We start from the raw sequence: 25,000 nt of genomic DNA, 5'->3' as shown, positions 1-25,000 counted from the left end.
ACACGGTAACGTGGTCTACACGGTAACGTGGTCTACACGGTAACGTGGTCTACAGGGTAAAGTGGTCTACACGGTACCGTGGTCTACACGGTAACGTGGTCTACACGGTAACGTGGTCTACACCGTAACGTGGTCTACACCGTAACGTGGTCTACACCGTAACGTGGTCTACACGGTAACGTGGTCTACACGGTAACATGGTTACTGTAACATGGTCTACACCGTAACATGGTCTACACCGTACCATGGTCTACACGGTAACATGGTCTACACGGTAACATGGTCTACACCGTACCATGGTCTACACCGTACCATGGTCTACACCGTACCATGGTCTACACGGTAACATGGTCTACACGGTAACATGGTCTACACGGTAACATGGTCTACACGGTGACATGGTCTACCCGGTGACATGGTCTACCCGGTAACATGGTCTACCCGGTAACATGGTCTACCCGGTAACATGGTCTACCCGGCAACATGGTCTACACGGTAACATGGTCTACACGGTAACATGGTCTACACCGTAACTTGGTCTACACCGTAACATGGTCTACACCGTAACATGGTCTACACCGTAACATGGTCTACACCGTAACATGGTCTACACCGTAACATGGTCTATACCGTAACATGGTCTATACCGTAACATGGTCTACACCGTAACATGGTCTACACCGTAACATGGTCTACACGTAACATGGTCTACACGTAACATGGTCTACACGGTGACATGGTCTACACCGTAACATGGTCTCCACGGTAACATGGTCTACCCGGTAACATGGTCTACACGTAACATGGTCTACACGGTAACATGGTTACCGTAACATGGTCTACACCGTAACATGGTCTACACCGTACCATGGTCTACACGGTAACATGGTCTACACGGTAACATGGTCTACACGGTAACATGGTCTACACGGTAACATGGTCTATACGGTAACATGGTCTACACCGTAACCAGGTCTACACCGTAACATGGTCTACACGTAACATGGTCTACACCGTAACATGGTCTACACCGTACCATGGTCTACACGTAACATGGTCTACACGGTAACATGGTCTACACGGTAACATGGTCTACACGGTAACATGGTCTACACCGTACCATGGTCTACACGGTAACATGGTCTACACGGTAACATGGTCTACACCGTAACATGGTCTACACCGTAACATGGTCTACACCGTTCTACACGGTAACATGGTCTACACCGTAATATGGTCTACACGGTACCATGGTCTACACGGTACCATGGTCTACACGGTACCATGGTCTACACGGTACCATGGTCTACACGGTAACATGGTCTCCACGGTAACATGGTCTCCACGGTAACATGGTCTACCCGGTAACATGGTCTACACCGTAACATGGACTACACGGTAACATGGTCTACACGGTAACATGGTCTACACGGTAACATGGTCTACACGGTGACATGGTCTACCCGGTGACATGGTCTACCCGGTAACATGGTCTACCCGGTAACATGGTCTACCCGGTAACATGGTCTACCCGGCAACATGGTCTACACGGTAACATGGTCTACACGGTAACATGGTCTACACGGTAACATGGTCTACACCGTAACTTGGTCTACACCGTAACTTGGTCTACACCGTAACATGGTCTACACCGTAACATGGTCTACACCGTAACATGGTCTACACCGTAACATGGTCTATACCGTAACATGGTCTACACCGTAACATGGTCTACACCGTAACATGGTCTACACGTAACATGGTCTACACGTAACATGGTCTACACGGTAACATGGTCTACACCGTAACATGGTCTACACCGTACCATGGTCTACACGGTAACATGGTCTACACGGTAACATGGTCTACACGGTAACATGGTCTACACCGTAACATGGTCTACACCGTAACATGGTCTACACCGTTCTACACGGTAACATGGTCTACACCGTAACATGGTCTACACCGTAACATGGTCTACACCGTAACATGGTCTACACCGTTCTACACGGTAACATGGTCTACACCGTGACATGGTCTACACGGTGACATGGTCTACACCGTAACATGGTCTACACGGTGACATGGTCTACACGGTGACATGGTCTACACCGTAACATGGTCTACCCGGTAACATGGTCTACACGGTAACATGGTCTACACGGTAACATGGTCTACACGGTAACATGGTTACTGTAACATGGTCTACACCGTAACATGGTCTATACCGTAACATGGTCTACACCGTAACATGGTCTACACGGTAACATGGTCTACACGTAACATGGTCTACACGGTAACATGGTCTACACGTAACATGGTCACTGTAACATGGTCTACACCGTAACATGGTCTACACCGTACCATGGTCTACACGGTAACATGGTCTACACGGTAACATGGTCTACACCGTAACATGGTCTACACCGTAACATGGTCTACACCGTTCTACACGGTAACATGGTCTACACCGTAACATGGTCTACACCGTAATATGGTCTACACCGTAATATGGTCTACACGGTACCATGGTCTACACGGTAACATGGTCTACACCGTAACATGGTCTCCACGGTAACATGGTCTACACCGTAACTTGGTCTACACCGTAACATGGTCTACACCGTAACATGGTCTACACCGTAACATGGTCTACACCGTAACATGGTCTATACCGTAACATGGTCTATACCGTAACATGGTCTATACCGTAACATGGTCTACACCGTAACATGGTCTACACGTAACATGGTCTACACGTAACATGGTCTACACGTAACATGGTCTACACGGTAACATGGTCTACACCGTAACATGGTCTACACGGTAACATGGTCTACACGGTAACATGGTCTACACCGTAACATGGTCTACACCGTAACATGGTCTACACCGTTCTACACGGTAACATGGTCTACACCGTAACATGGTCTACACCGTAACATGGTCTACACCGTAACATGGTCTACACCGTAACATGGTCTACACCGTTCTACACGGTAACATGGTCTACACCGTGACATGGTCTACACGGTGACATGGTCTACACCGTAACATGGTCTACACGGTGACATGGTCTACACGGTGACATGGTCTACACCGTAACATGGTCTACCCGGTAACATGGTCTACACGGTAACATGGTCTACACGGTAACATGGTCTACACGGTAACATGGTTACTGTAACATGGTCTACACCGTAACATGGTCTACACCGTAACATGGTCTACACCGTAACATGGTCTACACCGTAACATGGTCTACACCGTTCTACACGGTAACATGGTCTACACCGTGACATGGTCTACACGGTGACATGGTCTACACCGTAACATGGTCTACACGGTGACATGGTCTACACGGTGACATGGTCTACACCGTAACATGGTCTACCCGGTAACATGGTCTACACCGTAACATGGTCTACACGGTGACATGGTCTACACGGTGACATGGTCTATACCGTAACATGGTCTACACCGTAACATGGTCTACACGGTAACATGGTCTACACGTAACATGGTCTACACGGTAACATGGTCTACACGTAACATGGTCTACACGGTAACATGGTCACTGTAACATGGTCTACACCGTAACATGGTCTACACCGTACCATGGTCTACACGGTAACATGGTCTACACGGTAACATGGTCTACACGGTAACATGGTCTACACCGTAACATGGTCTACACCGTAACATGGTCTACACCGTTCTACACGGTAACATGGTCTACACCGTAATATGGTCTACACGGTACCATGGTCTACACGGTAACATGGTCTACACCGTAACATGGTCTCCACGGTAACATGGTCTACACCGTAACATGGTCTACACCGTAACATAATGATTGACACACCAAGACGCTGATCTACTGACATACATTGAACAGCTGTTTATGAGGGCAGGTTTTAGTGTGTATGTCTGGGAGGGAGTGTGGACGGTGCATGTACGTGTACTGTAGTGTGTGTGTGTGTGTGTGTGTGTGTGTCTGTGTGTGTGTGTGTGTGTACAATATGTGTGCTTGTGTGTCTGTGTGCACGTGCATGCATGAGTTGTATGTCTTGTGTGCCAGATGTGTGTGTGGGTATGTGTGTGTGTGTGTGTGTGTGTGTGTGTGTGTGTGTGTGTGTGTGTGTGTGAGAGAGAGAGAGACACTCACTGCCTGGCCCCATGCCTCGCTGCATGCCCCTCTGCTGCTGCTGTGTTGCCATGGCGTTGGGGTTGCCAGGGCTGGTTTCCTGGGTGATGTGCAGTATGTCGTTGATGATGGTCTGTTTGTCCAGGGAGGAGGGCTGGACACCCTGCAGCTCATCTAGGATTTCATCCAGCTCTGAAGACTACAGGAGAGATAGGGGGGTAGGAGAACACATACATGTGATTCATTTAGCAGACTCTCTGATCCAGAACCACTTACAGTAGGGAGTCATTTAACAGACTCTCTGATCCAGAGATACTACAGTAGGGAGTCATTTAGCAGACTCTCTTATCCAGAGATACTACAGTAGGGAGTCATTTAACAGACTCTCTTATCCAGAGATACTACAGTAGTGAGTCATTTAACAGACTCTCTTATCCAGAGACACTACCGCAGTGAGTCATTTAGCAGACTCTCTGATCCAGAACCACTTGTAGTGAGTCATTTAGCAGACTCTCTGATCCAGAACCACTACAGTAGTGAGTCATTTAGCAGACTCTCTGATCCAGAACCACTTACAGTAGGGAGTCATTTAGCAGACTCTCTTATCCAGAGACACTACAGTAGGGAGTCATTTAGCAGACTCTCTGATCCAGAACCACTACAGTAGTGAGTCATTTAGCAGACTCTCTGATCCAGAACCACTTACAGTAGGGAGTCATTTAACAGACTCACTGATCCAGAGCCACTACAGTAGTGAGTCCATACATTTTAATATTTGTTCTTACTGGTTCTCCAGGGGAATTGAACCCACAACCCTGGCATTACAAGTGTCATACGGGACCACACACACGCACACGCACACGCACACACACACACACACACACGCACACACACACACACACACACACCACACACACACACAGGAATTTCAACATCACATAGTATCATAACAATGTTTCCATTAAAGGAATTCAGCAGAGGGAGGTGTGTTAGAAGACACATCAGGCTAATTAAAAGCCAGGCAGCAGAAAGCTCCATCTTTAAAGTGACAGACAGAGAGGATATTAGAGAGGACAACAGACAGAGAGGTTAGAGGGGCCCCTTGTCTTCCTCCTTGATGGATATTATGATGATGTGTAAAGCACATACAGGCCCATTAGCAACGGGATGGTATAGTAATAAATAAATAGGGAATTTCTCTCGCTTGACATTTCTGTCGCTCCGCCAAGCTGGCACAGTGGAAATACAGCTATGAGAATACTGTGATAGTGTGTGTGTGTGTGTGGCATATTCAAGCTTACTGCTTACTGTGTAATACTGTTGTTAGAGTTTGTCCAGGTCAGATCAACATAAGACTATATTACCCTTAATTCATAGCTTAGAACCTATTACTACAAATACAATTACTACGAGCCTGCACGTCCCAGCTAGCTTCAAACCTATTCAATTACTACGAGCCTGCACGTCCCAGCTAGCTTCGAACCTATTCAATTACTACGAGCCTGCACGTCCCAGCTAGCTTCAAACCTATTCAATTACTACGAGCCTGCACGTCCCAGCTAGCATCGAACCTATTCAATTACTACGAGCCTGCACGTCCCAGCTAGCTTCAAACCTATTCAATTACTACGAGCCTGCACGTCCCAGCTAGCTTCAAACCTATTCAATTACTACGAGCCTGCACGTCCCAGCTAGCTTCGAACCAATTCAATTAGTACGAGCCTGCATGTCCCAGCTTGCTTCAAACCTATTCAATTACTACGAGCCTGCACGTCCCACGTCCCCATAACAGTGAGGGTAGTCTACTGTAGGTAGAGAGCAAAACACACATCCACACCAAAACACACATCCACACCAAAACACACATCCACACCAAAACACACATCCACACCAAAACACACATCCACACCAAAACACACATCCACACCAAAACACACATCCACACCAAAACACACATCCACACCAAAACACACATCCACACCAAAACACATATCCATTCATTTATTTCAATTGACTGACTTCTATGAACTGTAACTCAGCAAAATCGTTGAAATTGTTGCATTTATACACACACACACCTTTAAAACACTGACTTGGGTTACTCTACCCACTATTGTAGGGCGAGGAGAGACCTAAGAGAAAGTAAATAAGTTGTAGTGTCTGAGAATCAACAGGAGGCGCAGCACACTAGACGGCTCTGTTACAGCTCTACTCAGAGAGCAACATTCACCTGCTTTAGAAATTCTCACCCTCCCCCCACTTAGTTTCCCCTCTCTCTCCATCTCTTCCCCTCGCTCTCTCTCTCCATCTCTTCCCCTCGCTCTCTCTCTCTCCATCTGTTCCCCTCGCTCTCTCTCTCCATCTCTTCCTCTCGCTCTCTCTCTCTCTCCATCTCTTCCCCTCGCTCTCTCTCTCCATCTCTTCCTCTCGCTCTCTCTCTCCATTTCTTCCCCTCGCTCTCTCTCTCCATCTCTTCCCCTCGCTCTCTCTCTCCATCTCTTCCCCTCGCTCTCTCTCTCCATCTCTTCCCCTCGCTCTCTCTCTCCATCTCTTCCCCTCGCTCTCTCTCTCTCTCCATCTCTTCCCCTCGCTCTCTCTCTCCATCTCTTCCCCTCGCTCTCTCTCTCTCCATCTCTTCCCCTCGCTCTCTCTCTCTCCATCTCTTCCCCTCGCTCTCTCCATCTCTTCCCCTCGCTCTCTCTCTCTCCATCTCTTCCCCTCGCTCTCTCTCTCTCCATCTCTTCCCCTCGCTCTCTCTCTCTCCATCTCTTCCCCTCGCTCTCTCTCTCTCCATCTGTTCCCCTCGCTCTCTCTCTCTCCATCTGTTCCCCTCGCTCTCTCTCTCTCCATCTCTTCCCCTCGCTCTCTCTCTCCATCTCTTCCCCTCGCTCTCTCTCTCTCCATCTCTTCCCCTCGCTCTCTCTCTCCATCTCTTCCCCTCGCTCTCTCTCTCTCCATCTCTTCCCCTCGCTCTCTCCATCTCTTCCCCTCGCTCTCTCTCTCTCCATCTCTTCCCCTCGCTCTCTCTCTCTCCATCTCTTCCCCTCTCTCTCTCTCCATCTCTTCCCCTCTCTCTCTCTCCATCTCTTCCCCTCGCTCTCTCTCTCTCCATCTCTTCCCCTCTCTCTCTCTCCATCTCTTCCCCTCTCTCTCTCTCCATCTCTTCCCCTCGCTCTCTCTCTCTCCATCTCTTCCCCTCGCTCTCTCTCTCTCCATCTCTTCCCCTCGCTCTCTCTCTCCATCTCTTCCCCTCGCTCTCTCTCTCTCCATCTCTTCCCCTCGCTCTCTCTCTCTCCATCTCTTCCCCTCTCTCTCTCTCCATCTCTTCCCCTCTCTCTCTCCATCTCTTCCCCTCGCTCTCTCTCTCTCCATCTCTTCCCCTCGCTCTCTCTCTCTCCATCTCTTCCCCTCTCTCTCTCTCCATCTCTTCCCCTCTCTCTCTCCATCTCTTCCCCTCGCTCTCTCTCTCTCCATCTCTTCCCCTCGCTCTCTCTCTCTCCATCTCTTCCCCTCGCTCTCTCTCTCTCCATCTCTTCCCCTCGCTCTCTCTCTCTCCATCTCTTCCCCTCGCTCTCTCTCTCTCCATCTCTTCCCCTCGCTCTCTCTCTCCATCTCTTCCCCTCGCTCTCTCTCTCTCCATCTGTTCCCCTCGCTCTCTCTCTCCATCTCTTCCTCTCGCTCTCTCTCTCTCTCTCCATCTCTTCCCCTCGCTCTCTCTCTCCATCTCTTCCTCTCGCTCTCTCTCTCCATTTCTTCCCCTCGCTCTCTCTCTCCATCTCTTCCCCTCGCTCTCTCTCTCCATCTCTTCCCCTCGCTCTCTCTCTCCATCTCTTCCCCTCGCTCTCTCTCTCTCTCCATCTCTTCCCCTCGCTCTCTCTCTCCATCTCTTCCCCTCGCTCTCTCTCTCTCCATCTCTTCCCCTCGCTCTCTCTCTCTCCATCTCTTCCCCTCGCTCTCTCTCTCTCCATCTCTTCCCCTCGCTCTCTCCATCTCTTCCCTCGCTCTCTCTCTCTCCATCTTTCCCCTCGCTCTCTCTCTCCATCTCTTCCTCTCGCTCTCTCTCTCTCTCTCCATCTCTTCCCCTCGCTCTCTCTCTCCATCTCTTCCCCTCGCTCTCTCTCTCTCCATCTCTTCCCCTCGCTCTCTCTCTCTCCATCTCTTCCCCTCGCTCTCTCTCTCTCCATCTCTTCCCCTCGCTCTCTCTCTCTCCATCTCTTCCCCTCGCTCTCTCTCTCTCCATCTCTTCCCCTCGCTCTCTCTCTCTCCATCTCTTCCCCTCGCTCTCTCTCTCTCCATCTTTACCCTCTCTCTCTCTCTCTCCATCTCTTCCCCTCGCTCTCTCTCTCTCCATCTCTTCCCCTCGCTCTCTCTCTCCATCTCTTCCCCTCGCTCTCTCTCTCTCCATCTCTTCCCCTCGCTCTCTCCATCTCTTCCCCTCGCTCTCTCTCTCTCCATCTCTTCCCCTCGCTCTCTCTCTCTCCATCTCTTCCCCTCTCTCTCTCTCCATCTCTTCCCCTCTCTCTCTCTCCATCTCTTCCCCTCGCTCTCTCTCTCTCCATCTCTTCCCCTCTCTCTCTCTCCATCTCTTCCCCTCGCTCTCTCTCTCTCCATCTCTTCCCCTCGCTCTCTCTCTCTCCATCTCTCCCCTCTCTCTCTCTCCATCTCTTCCCCTCGCTCTCTCTCTCTCCATCTCTTCCCCTCGCTCTCTCTCTCCATCTCTTCCCCTCGCTCTCTCTCTCTCCATCTCTCCCCTCGCTCTCTCTCTCTCCATCTCTTCCCCTCGCTCTCTCTCTCTCCATCTCTTCCCCTCGCTCTCTCTCTCTCCATCTCTCCCCTCGCTCTCTCTCTCTCCATCTCTTCCCCTCGCTCTCTCTCTCTCCATCTCTTCCCCTCGCTCTCTCTCTCTCCATCTCTTCCCCTCGCTCTCTCTCTCTCCATCTCTTCCCCTCGCTCTCTCTCTCTCCATCTCTTCCCCTCGCTCTCTCTCTCTCCATCTCTTCGACCTCACTCTCTCTCTCCATCTCTTCCCCTCGCTCTCTCTCTCCATCTCTTCCCCTCTCTCTCTCTCTCCATCTCTTCCCCTCGCTCTCTCTCTCTCTCCATCTCTTCCCCTCGCTCTCTCTCTCTCTCTCCATCTCTTCCCCTCGCTCTCTCTCTCTCCATCTCTTCCCATCGCTCTCTCTCTCTCCATCTCTTCCCCTCGCTCTCTCTCTCCATCTCTTCCCCTCGCTCTCTCTCTCTCCATCTCTTCCCCTCTCTCTCTCTCCATCTCTTCCCCTCTCTCTCTCTCCATCTCTCCCCTCGCTCTCTCTCTCTCCATCTCTCCCCTCGCTCTCTCTCTCTCCATCTCTTCCCCTCGCTCTCTCTCTCCATCTCTCCCCTCGCTCTCTCTCTCTCCATCTCTTCCCCTCGCTCTCTCTCTCTCCATCTCTTCCCCTCGCTCTCTCTCTCTCCATCTCTTCCCCTCGCTCTCTCTCTCTCCATCTCTTCCCCTCGCTCTCTCTCTCTCCATCTCTTCCCCTCGCTCTCTCTCTCTCCATCTCTCCCCTCGCTCTCTCTCTCCATCTCTTCCCCTCGCTCTCTCTCTCTCCATCTCTTCCCCTCGCTCTCTCTCTCCATCTCTCTCCTCTCGCTCTCTCTCTCTCTCTCCATCTCTTCCCCTCGCTCTCTCTCTCCATCTCTTCCTCTCGCTCTCTCTCTCCATCTCTTCCCCTCGCTCTCTCTCTCCATCTCTTCCCCTCGCTCTCTCTCTCCATCTCTTCCCCTCGCTCTCTCTCTCCATCTCTTCCCCTCGCTCTCTCTCTCCATCTCTTCCCCTCGCTCTCTCTCTCTCTCCATCTCTTCCCCTCGCTCTCTCTCTCCATCTCTTCCCCTCGCTCTCTCTCTCTCCATCTCTTCCCCTCGCTCTCTCTCTCTCCATCTCTTCCCCTCGCTCTCTCTCTCTCCATCTCTTCCCCTCGCTCTCTCCATCTCTTCCCCTCGCTCTCTCTCTCTCCATCTGTTCCCCTCGCTCTCTCTCTCCATCTCTTCCTCTCGCTCTCTCTCTCTCTCTCCATCTCTTCCCCTCGCTCTCTCTCTCCATCTCTTCCCCTCGCTCTCTCTCTCTCCATCTCTTCCCCTCGCTCTCTCTCTCTCCATCTCTTCCCCTCGCTCTCTCTCTCTCCATCTCTTCCCCTCGCTCTCTCTCTCTCCATCTCTTCCCCTCGCTCTCTCTCTCTCCATCTGTTCCCCTCGCTCTCTCTCTCTCCATCTCTTCCCCTCGCTCTCTCTCTCCATCTCTTCCCCTCGCTCTCTCTCTCTCCATCTCTTCCCCTCGCTCTCTCTCTCTCCATCTCTTCCCCTCGCTCTCTCCATCTCTTCCCCTCGCTCTCTCTCTCCATCTCTTCCCCTCGCTCTCTCTCTCTCCATCTCTTCCCCTCGCTCTCTCTCTCTCCATCTCTTCCCCTCTCTCTCTCTCCATCTCTTCCCCTCGCTCTCTCTCTCTCCATCTCTTCCCCTCTCTCTCTCTCCATCTCTTCCCCTCTCTCTCTCTCCATCTCTTCCCCTCGCTCTCTCTCTCTCCATCTCTTCCCCTCGCTCTCTCTCTCTCCATCTCTTCCCCTCGCTCTCTCTCTCCATCTCTTCCCCTCGCTCTCTCTCTCTCCATCTCTTCCCCTCGCTCTCTCTCTCTCCATCTCTTCCCCTCGCTCTCTCTCTCTCCATCTCTTCCCCTCGCTCTCTCTCTCTCCATCTCTTCCCCTCGCTCTCTCTCTCTCCATCTCTTCCCCTCGCTCTCTCTCTCTCCATCTCTTCCCCTCGCTCTCTCTCTCTCCATCTCTTCCCCTCGCTCTCTCTCCATCTCTTCCCCTCGCTCTCTCTCCATCTCTTCCCCTCGCTCTCTCTCTCTCCATCTCTTCCCCTCGCTCTCTCTCTCTCCATCTCTTCGACCTCACTCTCTCTCTCCATCTCTTCCCCTCGCTCTCTCTTCCATCTCTTCCCCTCTCTCTCTCTCTCCATCTCTTCCCCTCGCTCTCTCTCTCTCTCCATCTCTTCCCCTCGCTCTCTCTCTCTCTCTCCATCTCTTCCCCTTGCTCTCTCTCTCTCCATCTCTTCCCATCGCTCTCTCTCTCTCCATCTCTTCCCCTCGCTCTCTCTCTCCATCTCTTCCCCTCGCTCTCTCTCTCTCTCCATCTCTACCCCTCGCTCTCTCTCTCTCTCTCCATCTCTTCCCCTCGCTCTCTCTCTCTCCATCTCTTCGACCTCACTCTCTCTCTCCATCTATTCCCCTCGCTCTCTCTTCCATCTCTTCTCCTCGCTCTCTCTCTCTCCATCTCTCCCCCTTGCTCTCTCTCTCTCTCTCTCTCCATCTCTTCCCCTCGCTCTCTCTCTCCATCTCTTCCCCTCGCTCTCTCTCTCCATCTCTTCCCCTCGCTCTCTCTATCTCTTCCCCTCGCTCTCTCTCTCTCCATCTCTTCCCCTCGCTCTCTCTCTCTCCATCTCTTCCCCTCGCTCTCTCTCTCTCCATCTCTTCCCCTCTCTCTCTCTCCATCTCTTCCCCTCGCTCTCTCTCTCTCCATCTCTTCCCCTCGCTCTCTCTCTCTCCATCTCTTCCCCTCGCTCTCTCTCTCTCCATCTCTTCCCCTCGCTCTCTCTCTCCATCTCTTCCCCTCGCTCTCTCTCTCTCCATCTCTTCCCCTCGCTCTCTCTCTCTCCATCTCTTCCCCTCGCTCTCTCTCTCTCCATCTCTTCCCCTCGCTCTCTCTCTCTCCATCTCTTCCCCTCGCTCTCTCTCTCTCCATCTCTTCCCCTCGCTCTCTCTCTCTCCATCTCTTCCCCTCGCTCTCTCTCCATCTCTTCCCCTCGCTCTCTCTCTCTCCATCTCTTCCCCTCGCTCTCTCTCTCTCCATCTCTTCGACCTCACTCTCTCTCTCCATCTCTTCCCCTCGCTCTCTCTTCCATCTCTTCCCCTCTCTCTCTCTCTCCATCTCTTCCCCTCGCTCTCTCTCTCTCTCCATCTCTTCCCCTCGCTCTCTCTCTCTCTCTCCATCTCTTCCCATCGCTCTCTCTCTCTCCATCTCTTCCCATCGCTCTCTCTCTCTCCATCTCTTCCCCTCGCTCTCTCTCTCCATCTCTTCCCCTCGCTCTCTCTCTCTCTCCATCTCTTCCCCTCGCTCTCTCTCTCTCTCTCCATCTCTTCCCCTCGCTCTCTCTCTCTCCATCTCTTCGACCTCACTCTCTCTCTCCATCTATTCCCCTCGCTCTCTCTTCCATCTCTTCTCCTCGCTCTCTCTCTCTCCATCTCTCCCCCTTGCTCTCTCTCTCTCTCTCTCTCCATCTCTTCCCCTCGCTCTCTCTCTCCATCTCTTCCCCTCGCTCTCTCTCTCCATCTCTTCCCCTCGCTCTCTCTATCTCTTCCCCTCGCTCTCTCTATCTCTTCCCCTCGCTCTCTCTATCTCTTCCCCTCGCTCTCTCTATCTCTTCCCCTCGCTCTCTCTATCTCTTCCCCTCGCTCTCTCTATCTCTTCCCCTCGCTCTCTCTATCTCTTCCCCTCGCTCTCTCTATCTCTTCCCCTCGCTCTCTCTATCTCTTCCCCTCGCTCTCTCTATCTCTTCCCCTCGCTCTCTCTATCTCTTCCCCTCGCTCTCTCTATCTCTTCCCCTCGCTCTCTCTATCTCTTCCCCTCGCTCTCTCTATCTCTTCCCCTCGCTCTCTCTATCTCTTCCCCTCGCTCTCTCTATCTCTTCCCCTCGCTCTCTCTCCATCTCTTCCCCTCGCTCTCTCTCTCCATCTCTTCCCCTCGCTCTCTCTCTCTCCATCTCTTCCCCTCGCTCTCTCTCTCCATCTCTTCCCCTCGCTCTCTCTCTCCATCTCTTCCCCTCGCTCTCTCTCTCCATCTCTTCCCCTCGCTCTCTCTCTCCATCTCTTCCCCTCGCTTTCTCTCTCCATCTCTTACCGGACAGGACTAGAAGGAGAGAGGAGCTAGTTACCGGAGAGGGGACCGGCCCACAGTCAAAGGAGAGGGGACCGGCCCACAGTGAAAGGAGAGGGGGACCGGCCCACAGTGAAAGGAGAGGGGACCGGCCCACAGAGAAAGGAGAGGGGACCGGCCCACAGTGAAAGGAGAGGGGACCGGCCCACAGTGAAAGGAGAGGGGACCGGCCCACAGAGAAAGGAGAGGGGACCGGCCCACAGTGAAAGGAGAGAGGACCGGCCCACAGTGAAAGGAGAGGGGACCGGCCCACAGAGAAAGGAGAGGGGACCGGCCCACAGAGAAAGGAGAGGGGACCGGCCCACAGTGAAAGGAGAGGGGACCGGCCCACAGTGAAAGGAGAGGGGACCGGCCCACAGTCAAAGGAGAGGGGACCGGCCCACAGTCAAAGGAGAGGGGACCGGCCCACAGTCAAAGGAGAGGGGACCGGCCCACAGAGAAAGGAGAAGGGGACCGGCCCACAGAGAAAGGAGAAGGGGACCGGCCCACAGTGAAAGGAGAAGGGGACCGGCCCACAGAGAAAGGAGAAGGGGACCGGCCCACAGAGAAAGGAGAAGGGGACCGGCCCACAGTGAATGGAGAGAAAAGCCCTTCACTGATCACATAAAGAGGTTGTGCTGCCCTGACAATGTCACACACACACAGGAAGTGAGTAAACGGTGCTGGACTACAGGAAGATATGGCAGGAAGAGAGGACCTTAATGAGGTCAGGGATGATGTCATGCTCTCTCTATACAGCGCTCTGATCATCCCCCTTTTCTCTCCTCTCGTCTTTCCCCCTCTCGTCTTTCCTCCTCACGTCTTTCTCTCCTCACGTCTTTCTCTCCTCACGTCTTTCTCTCCTCACGTCTTTCTCTCCTCACGTCTTTCTCTCCTCACGTCTTTCTCTCCTCTCGTCTTTCCTCCTCTCGTCTTTCCTCCTCTCGTCTTTCCTCCTCTCGTCTTTCCTCCTCTGCACCTCTACATCCATCTCCTTTCCTTATCCATCTGCCCCTCTATCCTCCTCTCAGAAACCCAATCACTTGCTTTCTGTCCTCCCTTCCCTCTCCTCCCACCCACCCATCTCCCTCTCCTCCACCTGCCTCTCCTCTCCCTCTCATTGGAAGACTCCATCGGTTAGATGAGTTCACTGTAATCTCTCTCTGGATTGCTCATCTATTGAATGTCTCAAAAGGCCCTTATTCTATCTAGGGAATAGGGTGCCATTTGTGATGCACATGAATCTAACATTCATGCTTTTCATCCACGAACTGTAAATGATTGACAACAAAGTATTTTGCAACAACAACACCAGACAGAAGATCTCTGAGCATCCGAGTAGAAAGGGGAACCGAGAGAGAGAGAGAGAAGAAGAAGAAGTAAACAGAAGAAGAATTACCCATCATCCCTCCCCTTCCTTCCTTCTGAGAAAAACAGGCCAACATCAGATCAGTGGTCGGTTCTCTGTGATTCTCTCAACCTCCTACGTAGTTCAGACGAGGCCTTTTCTAGATGGCTACATATCACACAAATCAGCTTACTCATTTGACCAGCTGCCAACCATACATTGGTTAACTTCTCCTAACCCACTATTCAGAACACATTTACTTGACCACATTAAGAAATGCATCTCTGTTCAGATGATAAGAACAGTGACAGCAGGTGGCAGTAGTGAGGTCATCAGTAGTGGACGCTGATTAAGTCTTCTTTCCCACAGAGCACCTGTATGTCCCTGGCTAAAGCCCAGCTCCGGATTCCAGGAGAGGTGAAAAGAAGTTGATTAGCTGGACAAACTCTATCCTGTCTCATATGGAGAGGGGAGGCAAAGCCTACCTTCAGCCAGTCCACTACTGTAGTCCCTCTCTGATCTTCAGCCAGTCCACTACTGTAGTCTCTCTCTGATCTTCAGCCAGTCCACTACTGTAGTCTCTCTCTGATCTTCAGCCAGTCCACTACTGTAGTCTCTCTCTCACCTTCAGCCAGTCCACTACTGTAGTCTCTCTGATCTTCAGCCAGTCCACTACTATAGTCTCTCTCTGATCTTCAGCCAGTCCACTACTGTAGTCCCTCTCTGATCTTCAGCCAGTCCACTACTGTAGTCTCTCTCTGATCTTCAGCCAGTCCACTACTATAGTCTCTCTCTGTTCTTCAGCCAGTCCACTACTGTAGTCTATCTCTGATCTTCAGCCAGTCCGCTACTGTAGTCTCTCTCTGTTCTTCAGCCAGTCCACTACTGTAGTCTCTCTCTGATCTTCAGCCAGTCCACTACTGTAGTATCTCTCTGATCTTCAGCCAGTCCACTACTGTAGTCCCTCTCTGATCTTCAGCCAGTCCACTACTGTAGTCTCCTCTCTGATTTTCAGCCAGTCCACTACTGTAGTCCCTCTCTGATCTTCAGCCAGTCCACTACTGTAGTCTCTCTCTGATCTTCAGCCAGTCCACTACTGTAGTCCCTCTCTGATCTTCAGCCAGTCCACTACTGTAGTCTCTCTCTGATCTTCAGCCAGTCCACTACTGTAGTCTATCTCTGTTCTTCAGCCAGTCCACTACTGTAGTCTCTCTCTGTTCTTCAGCCAGTCCACTACTGTAGTCCCTCTCTGTTCTTCAGCCAGTCCACTACTGTAGTCTCTCTCTGATCTTCAGCCAGTCCACTACTGTAGTCTCTCTCTGATCTTCAGCCAGTCCACTACTGTAGTCTCTCTCTGACATTCAGCCAGTCCACTACTGTAGTCTCTCTCTGATCTTCAGCCAGTCCACTACTGTAGTCCCTCTCTGATCTTCAGCCAGTCCACTACTGTAGTCCCTCTCTGATCTTCAGCCAGTCCACTACTGTAGTCCGTCTCTGATCTTCAGCCAGTCCACTACTGTAGTCTCTCTCTGATCTTCAGCCAGTCCACTACTGTAGTCTCTCTCTGTTCTTCAGCCAGTCCACTACTGTAGTCTCTCTCTGATCTTCAGCCAGTCCACTACTGTAGTCCGTCTCTGATCTTCAGCCAGTCCACTACTGTAGTCTCTCTCTGATCTTCAGCCAGTCCACTACTGTAGTCCCTCTCTGATCTTCAGCCAGTCCACTACTGTAGTCTCTCTCTGATCTTCAGCCAGTCCACTACTGTAGTCTCTCTCCTCTCTGATCTTCAGCCAGTCCACTACTGTAGTCTCTCTCTGATCTTCAGCCAGTCCACTACTGTAGTCTCTCTCTGATCTTCAGCCAGTCCACTACTGTAGTCCCTCTCTGATCTTCAGCCAGTCCACTACTGTAGTCTCTCTCTGATCTTCAGCCAGTCCACTACTGTAGTCTCTCTCTGATCTTCAGCCAGTCCACTACTGTAGTCTCTCTCCTCTCTGATCTTCAGCCAGTCCACTACTGTAGTCTCTCTCTGATCTTCAGCCAGTCCACTACTGTAGTCTCTCTCTGATCTTCAGCCAGTCCACTACTGTAGTCCCTCTCTGATCTTCAGCCAGTCCACTACTGTAGTCTCTCTCTGATCTTCAGCCAGTCCACTACTGTAGTCTCTCTCTGATCTTCAGCCAGTCCACTACTGTAGTCTCTCTCCTCTCTGACCTTCAGCCAGTCCACTACTGTAGTCTCTCTCTGATCTTCAGCCAGTCCACTACTGTAGTCCCTTTCTGATTTTCAGCCAGTCCACTACTGTAGTTCCTCTCTGATCTTCAGCCAGTCCACTACTGTAGTCTCTCTCTGACATTCAGCCAGTCCACTACTGTAGTCTCTCTCTGATCTTCAGCCAGTCCACTACTGTAGTCCCTCTCTGATCTTCAGCCAGTCCACTACTGTAGTCTCTCTCTGATCTTCAGCCAGTCCACTACTGTAGTCTGTCTCTGATCTTCAGCCAGTCCACTACTGTAGTCCCTCTCTGATCTTCAGCCAGTCCACTACTGTAGTCTCTCTCTGATCTTCAGCCAGTCCACTACTGTAGTCTCTCTCTGATCTTCAGCCAGTCCACTACTGTAGTCTCTCTCTGATCTTCAGCCAGTCCACTACTGTAGTCTCTCTGATCTTCAGCCAGTCCACTACTGTAGTCTCTCTCTGATCTTCAGCCAGTCCACTACTGTAGTCTCTCTCCTCTCTGAGCTTCAGCCAGTCCACTACTATAGTCCCTCTCTGATCTTCAGCCAGTCCACTACTGTAGTCCCTCTCCTCTCTGATTTCTCATTTAGTTTTGCATTCATCAATAATTCATCCCTCAAATCAAATTGTATTTATTAGTTACATACACATATTTAGCTATTTAGATGATAGCGGGGGAGAGAGAGAAGAGCGAGGAAGAGCGAGAGAGGATAGAGGGAGAGAGCGAGAGAGAGAGGATAGAAGGAGAGAGCGAGAGAGGATGGAGGGAGAGAGCGAGAGAGAGAGGATAGAAGGAGAGAGCGAGAGAGGATGGAGGGAGAGAGAGATGATAGCGGGGGAGAGAGAGATGATAGTGGGGGAGAGAGAAATGATAGCGGGGGAGAGAGAAATGATAGCGGGGGAGAGAGATGATCGAGGAAGAACGAGAGAGGATATAGGGAGAGAGCGAGAGAGGATAGAGGGAGAGAGAGAGAGGATAGAGGGAGAGAGAGCGAGAGAGAGACAGAGAGAGAGGATAGAGAGAGAGAGAAGATAGAGAGAGAGGATAGAGAGAGAGAGGATAGAGAGAGAGACAGAGACAGAGAAAGAGAAAGAGAAAGAGAGAGAGAGAGAGAGAGAGAGAGAGAAGATAAAAAGCATTTGATTCTATTTGGCACGAAGGGCTATTCTACAAAATTCTACAAAGTGGGCTTGGTGGTAAGGTGTATGACTTAATAAAATGTATGTACACAGAAAACAAGTGTGCAATAAAAATCAAAAACCAAAGAACAGAATTCTTTTCACAATGTCGAGGTGTGAGACAAGGCTGTAGTTTGAGTCCAAATCTTTTCAACATTTATATCAATGAATTAGCAGACATGTTGGACAATTCTCCAGCCCCAGGACTCACACTATTTGACACAGAGGTGAAATACCTGCTATATGCTGATGACTTGGTACTTCTATCACCAACCAAAGAAGGTCTTCAACAGAACATTAATATTCTAGAGCAATATTGCCATAATTGGGCCCTGGCAGTAAATTTCCCAAAAACTAAAATCATGATTTTCCAAAAACAAAACAGATGTCAGAAACACAAATATAAATTCACCCTGAACAACACCATCATTGAACACACAAAAAATTACACCTACCTTGGTCTGACCATATCTGCATCGGGAAACTTTAATAGGGCAGTGAATGCACTCAAAGAAAAAGCCCGCAGAGCATTGTATGCAATAAAAATGAAATTATTCAAAATCAACATCCCAATTAGAATTTGGACCAAAATATTTGACAGTGTAATCCTACCAATAGCTCTTTACGGAAGTGAGGTTTGGGGGCCTTTGGGGGCCACTCAATAAACTGGACTTTAAAATGTGGGACAAACATCCAATTGAAACCCTACATGCAGAATTCTGTCGGAAAATCCTACAAGTCCAGAGAAATACACCAACTAATGCATGTAGGGCAGAATTGGGCCGCTTTCCAGTAATAATGAAAATACAGAAAAGATCATTAAAATTTTGGCTACATCTAAATTCCAGTCCAAATTCGAGTCTGCAATTTAAAGCACTTCAAACCCAAGAACTGAGCCCAGAAACGAGCCCTCTCAGTCAGCTGGTATTGGACCTAACCAACCAAGCTGACACCAGCACTGCTTCAAAAGAAAGAATTCCAATAAACAAAATCATGAACCAATCAAAGGACTCATATTTACAACATTGGAAAAACGAAACAAAATCCCAAAGCCGACTAAATTGCTATCTGACCCTAAACAAAGAATATGAATTGGCTGAATATCTCTACTCTGTCAGAGATACGAAGCAGAGACAGATCCTTACCAAGTACAGGCTGAGTGACCACCGATTGGCAATAGAAACCGGCAGACATAAAAAGACATGGCTACCCAAAGAGGAGCGTGTATGTGGTCACTGCACGACAGGGGAGGTAGAAACAGAGATGGACTTTCTCCTTTACTGTGATAAATATTCCTCACCAAGAGATTCATTATTGACAGAAATGACTACATTTATTCAAAATTTTAACTTATTAAACCCAGAGGAAAAACTAAAAATACTCACGGGCGAAGGAGCAATGGCTCCTCTTGTAGCCAAATATGTATTTGCCTGCCATAGCCTGAGAGACACTGAATAATAACATCTGCATAGTAAGCAGTAACTTACTTATTATTACTATTATTGTTATTACTATTATTATTGTTGTTTATCATTCCAAATAGTAATGGTATGGGTAGTAATGGTAATGATAGCAGTTTAATGATGGTGGTGGTGGTAGTGGTGCATTACACCATACATTACATTCGACTATTGACTGTTACCATTTTATTGTTACTATTTTTATATTTAATTTTGTATTATTATTTACTGCCATTCTATATTATTATTTGTCATTGTTTTAATTGTATTACAATGTATATTGTATACATTGTTGCTTTGGCAATATTGACACAATGTTTTTCATGCCAATAAAGCAGCTTGAATTTGAATTTGAATAGAGAGAGAGAGAGAGAGAGAGAGAGAGAGAGAGAGAGAGAGAGAGAGAGAGAGAGAGAGGAGAGAGAGAGAGAGAGAGAGAGAGAGAGGAGAGAGAGAGAGAGAGAGAGAGAGAGAGAGAGAGAGAGAGAGAGAGAGAGAGAGAGAGAGAGAGAGAGAGAGAGAGAGAGAGAGAGAGAGAGAGAGAGAGAGAGAGAGAGAGAGAGAGAGAGAGAGGATAGAGAAACGTTCAATGTTCTCATGTCTAGAACATGACTATGATATCTTCTGAGAACGTTGTAACCACGTACTGAGTACGCTTGGTGGGACGTTGAAGGAATATTCTCCTAAACCACAGAGAACTGGAATATTCATGAAACGTGTCTCGAACATTATTACCACGTTCTGGGTAAGTTCTGTTTGACATTATGGGAACGGTCTCTGGCAAACATTTCTATGAAAACCGTAGCTAAATGATCGAACTAAACTCTTAAGGGAACGTTCTCTAAAGTTGTGGAAACGTTTGTTGTCAACTGGGCTGTTTCATTTGGCATTGGACGAATGGAGGGCTGTTTCATTTGGCATTGGACGAATGGAGGGCTGTTTCATTTGGCATTGGATGAATGGAGGGCTGTTTCATTTGGCATTGGACGAATGGAGGGCTGTTTCATTTGGCATTGGACGAATGGAGGGCTGTTTCATTTGGCATTGGACGAATGGAGAGCTGTAGTCTGGCCGTTAACGGTTGTACTTGCACATTCATCTTCTGCACATCTCCCATTGCAATGTTTAATTGCTATATTGTAATTACTTTGCCAGCATGGCCTACCACCATTATCTTATCTCATTTGCACACACTGTATATAGACTTATTATACTGTATTATTGACTGTATGTTTGTTTACTCCATGTGTAACTCTGTGTTGTTGTTTGTGTCGCACTTCTTTGCTTCATCTTGGCCAGGTCGCAGTTGTAAATGAGAACTTATTCTCAACTGGCCTAACCTGGTTAAATAAAGGTGAAATAAATAAATACAAAATATTGCTTGGTTTCTTGTAAACCCTGAGACAGTATTGCATGTGTAGATATGACGTTATGTGTCGGTTGATGTAAGACGGCCTTCTGCCACCATCCGTCACCCCGTAGCCGTAACCGTGTGAGGTACTTCATAGACGGCCTTCTGCCACCATCCGTCACCCCGTAGCCGTAACCGTGTGAGGTACTTCATAGACGGCCTTCTGCCACCATCCGTCACCCCGTAGCCGTAACCGTGTGAGGTACTTCATAGACGGCCTTCTGCCACCATCCGTCACCCCGTAGCCGTAACCGTGTGAGGTACTTCATAGACGGCCTTCTGCCACCATCCGTCACCCCGTAGCCGTAACCGTGTGAGGTACTTCATAGACGGCCTTCTGCCACCATCCGTCACCCCGTAGCCGTAACCGTGTGAGGTACTTCATAGACGGCCTTCTGCCACCATCCGTCACCCCGTAGCCGTAACCGTGTGTGTGCAGGTACTTCATAGACGGCAAGCATCCCGACGCAACGAACAGGGAAACACTTGAACACTTCCTGGTACCACCAATACTCCTCTGACAAAGAAACGGGTTTTAGTTCAAGAGGATATTTTGCCCGCCGTTAAATTGCCGTTACCCAACACTACTTCAATAGTGCTCTCCTCATGATCCAATAGTGCTCTCCTCATGATCCTATAGTGCTCTCCTCATGATCCAATAGTGCTCTCCTCATGATCCAATAGTGCTCTCCTCATGATCCAATAGTGCTCTCCTCATGATCCAATAGTGCTCTCCTCATGATCCTATAGTGCTCTCCTCATGATCCAATAGTGCTCTCCTCATGATCCTATAGTGCTCTCCTCATGATCCAATAGTGCTCTCCTCATGATCCTATAGTGCTCTCCTCATGATCCAATAGTGCTCTCCTCATGATCCAATAGTGCTCTCCTCATGATCCAATAGTGCTCTCCTCATGATCCAATAGTGCTCTCCTCATGATCCTATAGTGCTCTCCTCAGATCCTATATGCTCTCCTCATGATCTATAGTGCTCTCCTCATGATCCAATAGTGCTCTCCTCATGATCCAATAGTGCTCTCCTCATGATCCTATAGTGCTCTCCTCATGATCCAATAGTGCTCTCCTCATGATCCAATAGTGCTCTCCTCATGATCCAATAGTGCTCTCCTCATGATCCAATAGTGAAAGCAGGAATTTCCACCTCTCTTTTTACTGTGGTAATTAAAAGCTGGATGAGTTTACTTTGAGAGAGAGAGAAAACACAGTTTTTTTTTAGGGTGAATCCACAGTACTACCCTTCACCCTACACCCTACACCATTCCTTCTGTTTTTTTAGTAGGGCCGGGATGATACCAGTATTGCAATATTTGTTCCATGGCTAAAATGAAAGCCCGAAGCAGACCTAACTCTTTGGTCCTGATAACCTCCTGTATGTAATATATATTGTGAAGCAGACCTAACTCTTTGGTCCTGATAACCTCCTGTATGTAATATATATTGTGAAGCAGACCTAACTCTTTGGTCCTGATAACCTCCTGTATGTAATATATATTGTGAAGCAGACCTAACTCCTTGGTCCTGATAACCTCCTGTATGTAATATATATTGTGAAGCAGACCTAACTCTTTGGTCCTGATAACCTCCTGTATGTAATATATATTGTGAAGCAGACCTAACTCTTTGGTCCTGATAACCTCCTGTATGTAATATATATTGTGAAGCAGACCTAACTCTTTGGTCCTGATAACCTTCTGTATGTAATATATATTGTGTGCTTTAGTTTGTAAAATAAAATGTGAGTCTGATGACACCATGATGATGTTTGTTTCCAACATTAGGGCTGTTTTCCTAAATCCGACTTGTGTTTTGTTTCCTTGCCACGATACTAACAGGTATCACGATACGGGTATCAACCTGGCCCTAGTTTCTAGTTGTTTCCTTGCCACGATACTAACAGGTATCACGATACGGGTATCAACCTGGCCCTAGTTTCTAGTTGTTTCCTTGCCACGATACTAACAGGTATCACGATACGGGTATCAACCTGGCCCTAGTTTCTAGTTGTTTCCTTGCCACGATACTAACAGGTATCACGATACGGGTATCAACCTGGCCCTAGTTTCTAGTTGTTTCCTTGCCACGATACTAACAGGTATCACGATACGGGTATCAACCTGCCCTAGTTTCTAGTTGTTTCCTGCCACGATACTAACAGGTATCACGATACGGGGTATCAACCTGGCCCTAGTTTCTAGTTGTTTCCTTGCCACATACTAACAGGTATCACGATACGGGTATCAACCTGCCTAGTTTCTAGTTGTTTCCTTGCCACGATACTAACAGGTATCACGATACGGGTATCAACCTGGCCCTAGTTTCTAGTTGTTTCCTTGCCACGATACTAACAGGTATCACGATACGGGTATCAACCTGGCCCTAGTTTCAGGTTGTGTCCTTGCCACGATACTAACAGGTATCACGATACGGGTATCAACCTGGCCCTAGTTTCTAGTTGTTTCCTTGCCACGATACTAACAGGTATCACGATACGGGTATCAACCTGGCCCTAGTTTCTAGTTGTTTCCTTGCCACGATACTAACAGGTATCACGATACGGGTATCAACCTGGCCCTAGTTTCTAGTTGTTTCCTTGCCACGATACTAACAGGTATCACGATACGGGTATCACGATACGGGTATCAACCTGGCCCTAGTTTCTAGTTGTTTCCTTGCCACGATACTAACAGGTATCACGATACGGGTATCAACCTGGCCCTAGTTTCTAGTTGTTTCCTTGCCACGATACTAACAGGTATCACGATACGGGTATCAACCTGGCCCTAGTTTCTAGGGTGGATCCACTTCATTACACCCTCCCTTCTCTTTCAGCTGCTTTGCTCCTCTAGATTAAACAACATTCCAGCATCCTGACATTCAAGCATCCTTTTCTGACATTCCAACATCCTGTCCTGACATTCCAACATTCTGTTCTGACATTCCAACATTCTGTTCTGACATTCCAACATCCTGTCCTGACATTCAAGCATCCTCTTCTGACATTCCAACATCCTGTTCTGACATTCCAACATCCTGTCCTGACATTCCAGCATCCTCTTCTGACATTCCAACATTCTGTTCTGACATTCCAACATCCTGTCCTGACATTCCAACATCCTGTCCTGACATTCCAACATCCTGTCCTGACATTCCAACATCCTGTTCTGACATTCCAAAAGCCTCTTTTGACATTCCAACATTCTGTTCTGACATTCCAACATCCTGTCCTGACATTCCAACATCCTGTCCTGACATTCCAACATCCTGTCCTGACATTCCAGCATCCTCTTCTGACATTCCAGCATCCTCTTCTGACATTCCAACATCCTGTCCTGACATTCCAAAAGCCTCTTCTGACATTCCAACATTCTCTTCTGACATTCCAGCATCCTCTTCTGACATTCAAACATCCTGTTCTGACATTCCAAAAGCCTCTTCTGACATTCCAACATTCTGTTCTGACATTCCAAAATCCTCTTCTGACATTCCAACATCCTGTTCTGACATTCCAAAAACATCTTCTGACATTCCAACATTCTGTTCTGACATTCCAACATTCTGTTCTGACATTCCAACATCCTCTTCTGACATTCCAACATCCTCTTCTGACATTCCAACATCCTGTCCTGACATTCCAAAAGCCTCTTCTGACATTCCAACATTCTGTTCTGACATTCCAACATTCTGTTCTGACATTCCAACATTCTGTTCTGACATTCCAACATCCTGTCCTGACATTCCAACATCCTCTTCTGACATTCCAACATCCTATCCTGACATTCCAAAAGCCTCTTCTGACATTCCAACATTCTCTTCTGACATTCCAAAATCCTGTTCTGACATTCCAACATCCTGTCCTGATATTCCAGCATCCTCTTCTGACATTGAAACATCCTGTTATAACATTCCAAAAGCCTCTTCTGACATTCCAACATTCTGTTCTGACATTCCAACATTCTGTTCTGACATTCCAAAATCCTCTTCTGACATTCCAACATCCTGTTCTGACATTCCAAAAGCCTCTTCTGACATTCCAACATTCTGTTCTGACATTCCAACATTCTGTTCTGACATTCCAACATCCTGTTCTGACATTCCAACATCCTGTTCTGACATTCCAACATCCTGTTCTGACATTCCAACATCCTGTCCTGACATTCCAAAATCCTATTCTGACATTCCAACATCCTGTCCTGACATTCCAACATTCTATTCTGACATTCCAGAGGGCAATAGGACAATAGTGGTATT

The 25,000-nt window shown here is 48.8% G+C and overlaps 1 protein-coding gene across 1 annotated transcript in view; it reads right to left on the bottom strand.

The window, feature by feature from the left end:
- LOC129823252 (nuclear receptor coactivator 2-like) overlaps positions 1–25,000 on the bottom strand; it is a gene marked incomplete in the record, with an annotated part of 177,467 nt that overhangs the window by 39,866 nt on the left and 112,601 nt on the right. Inside the window, 1 exon segment of the mRNA XM_055882158.1 lies at positions 4,169–4,346. Within this exon segment, the coding sequence (XP_055738133.1) occupies positions 4,169–4,346 (178 nt within the window).

The sequence above is a fragment of the Salvelinus fontinalis genome, chromosome 25, assembly GCF_029448725.1.
Source record: "Salvelinus fontinalis isolate EN_2023a chromosome 25, ASM2944872v1, whole genome shotgun sequence".
NCBI lineage: Eukaryota > Metazoa > Chordata > Actinopteri > Salmoniformes > Salmonidae > Salvelinus > Salvelinus fontinalis.
Note: the sequence above shows the minus strand (reverse complement) of the source record. Positions and strands in the feature narration are given on the sequence as shown.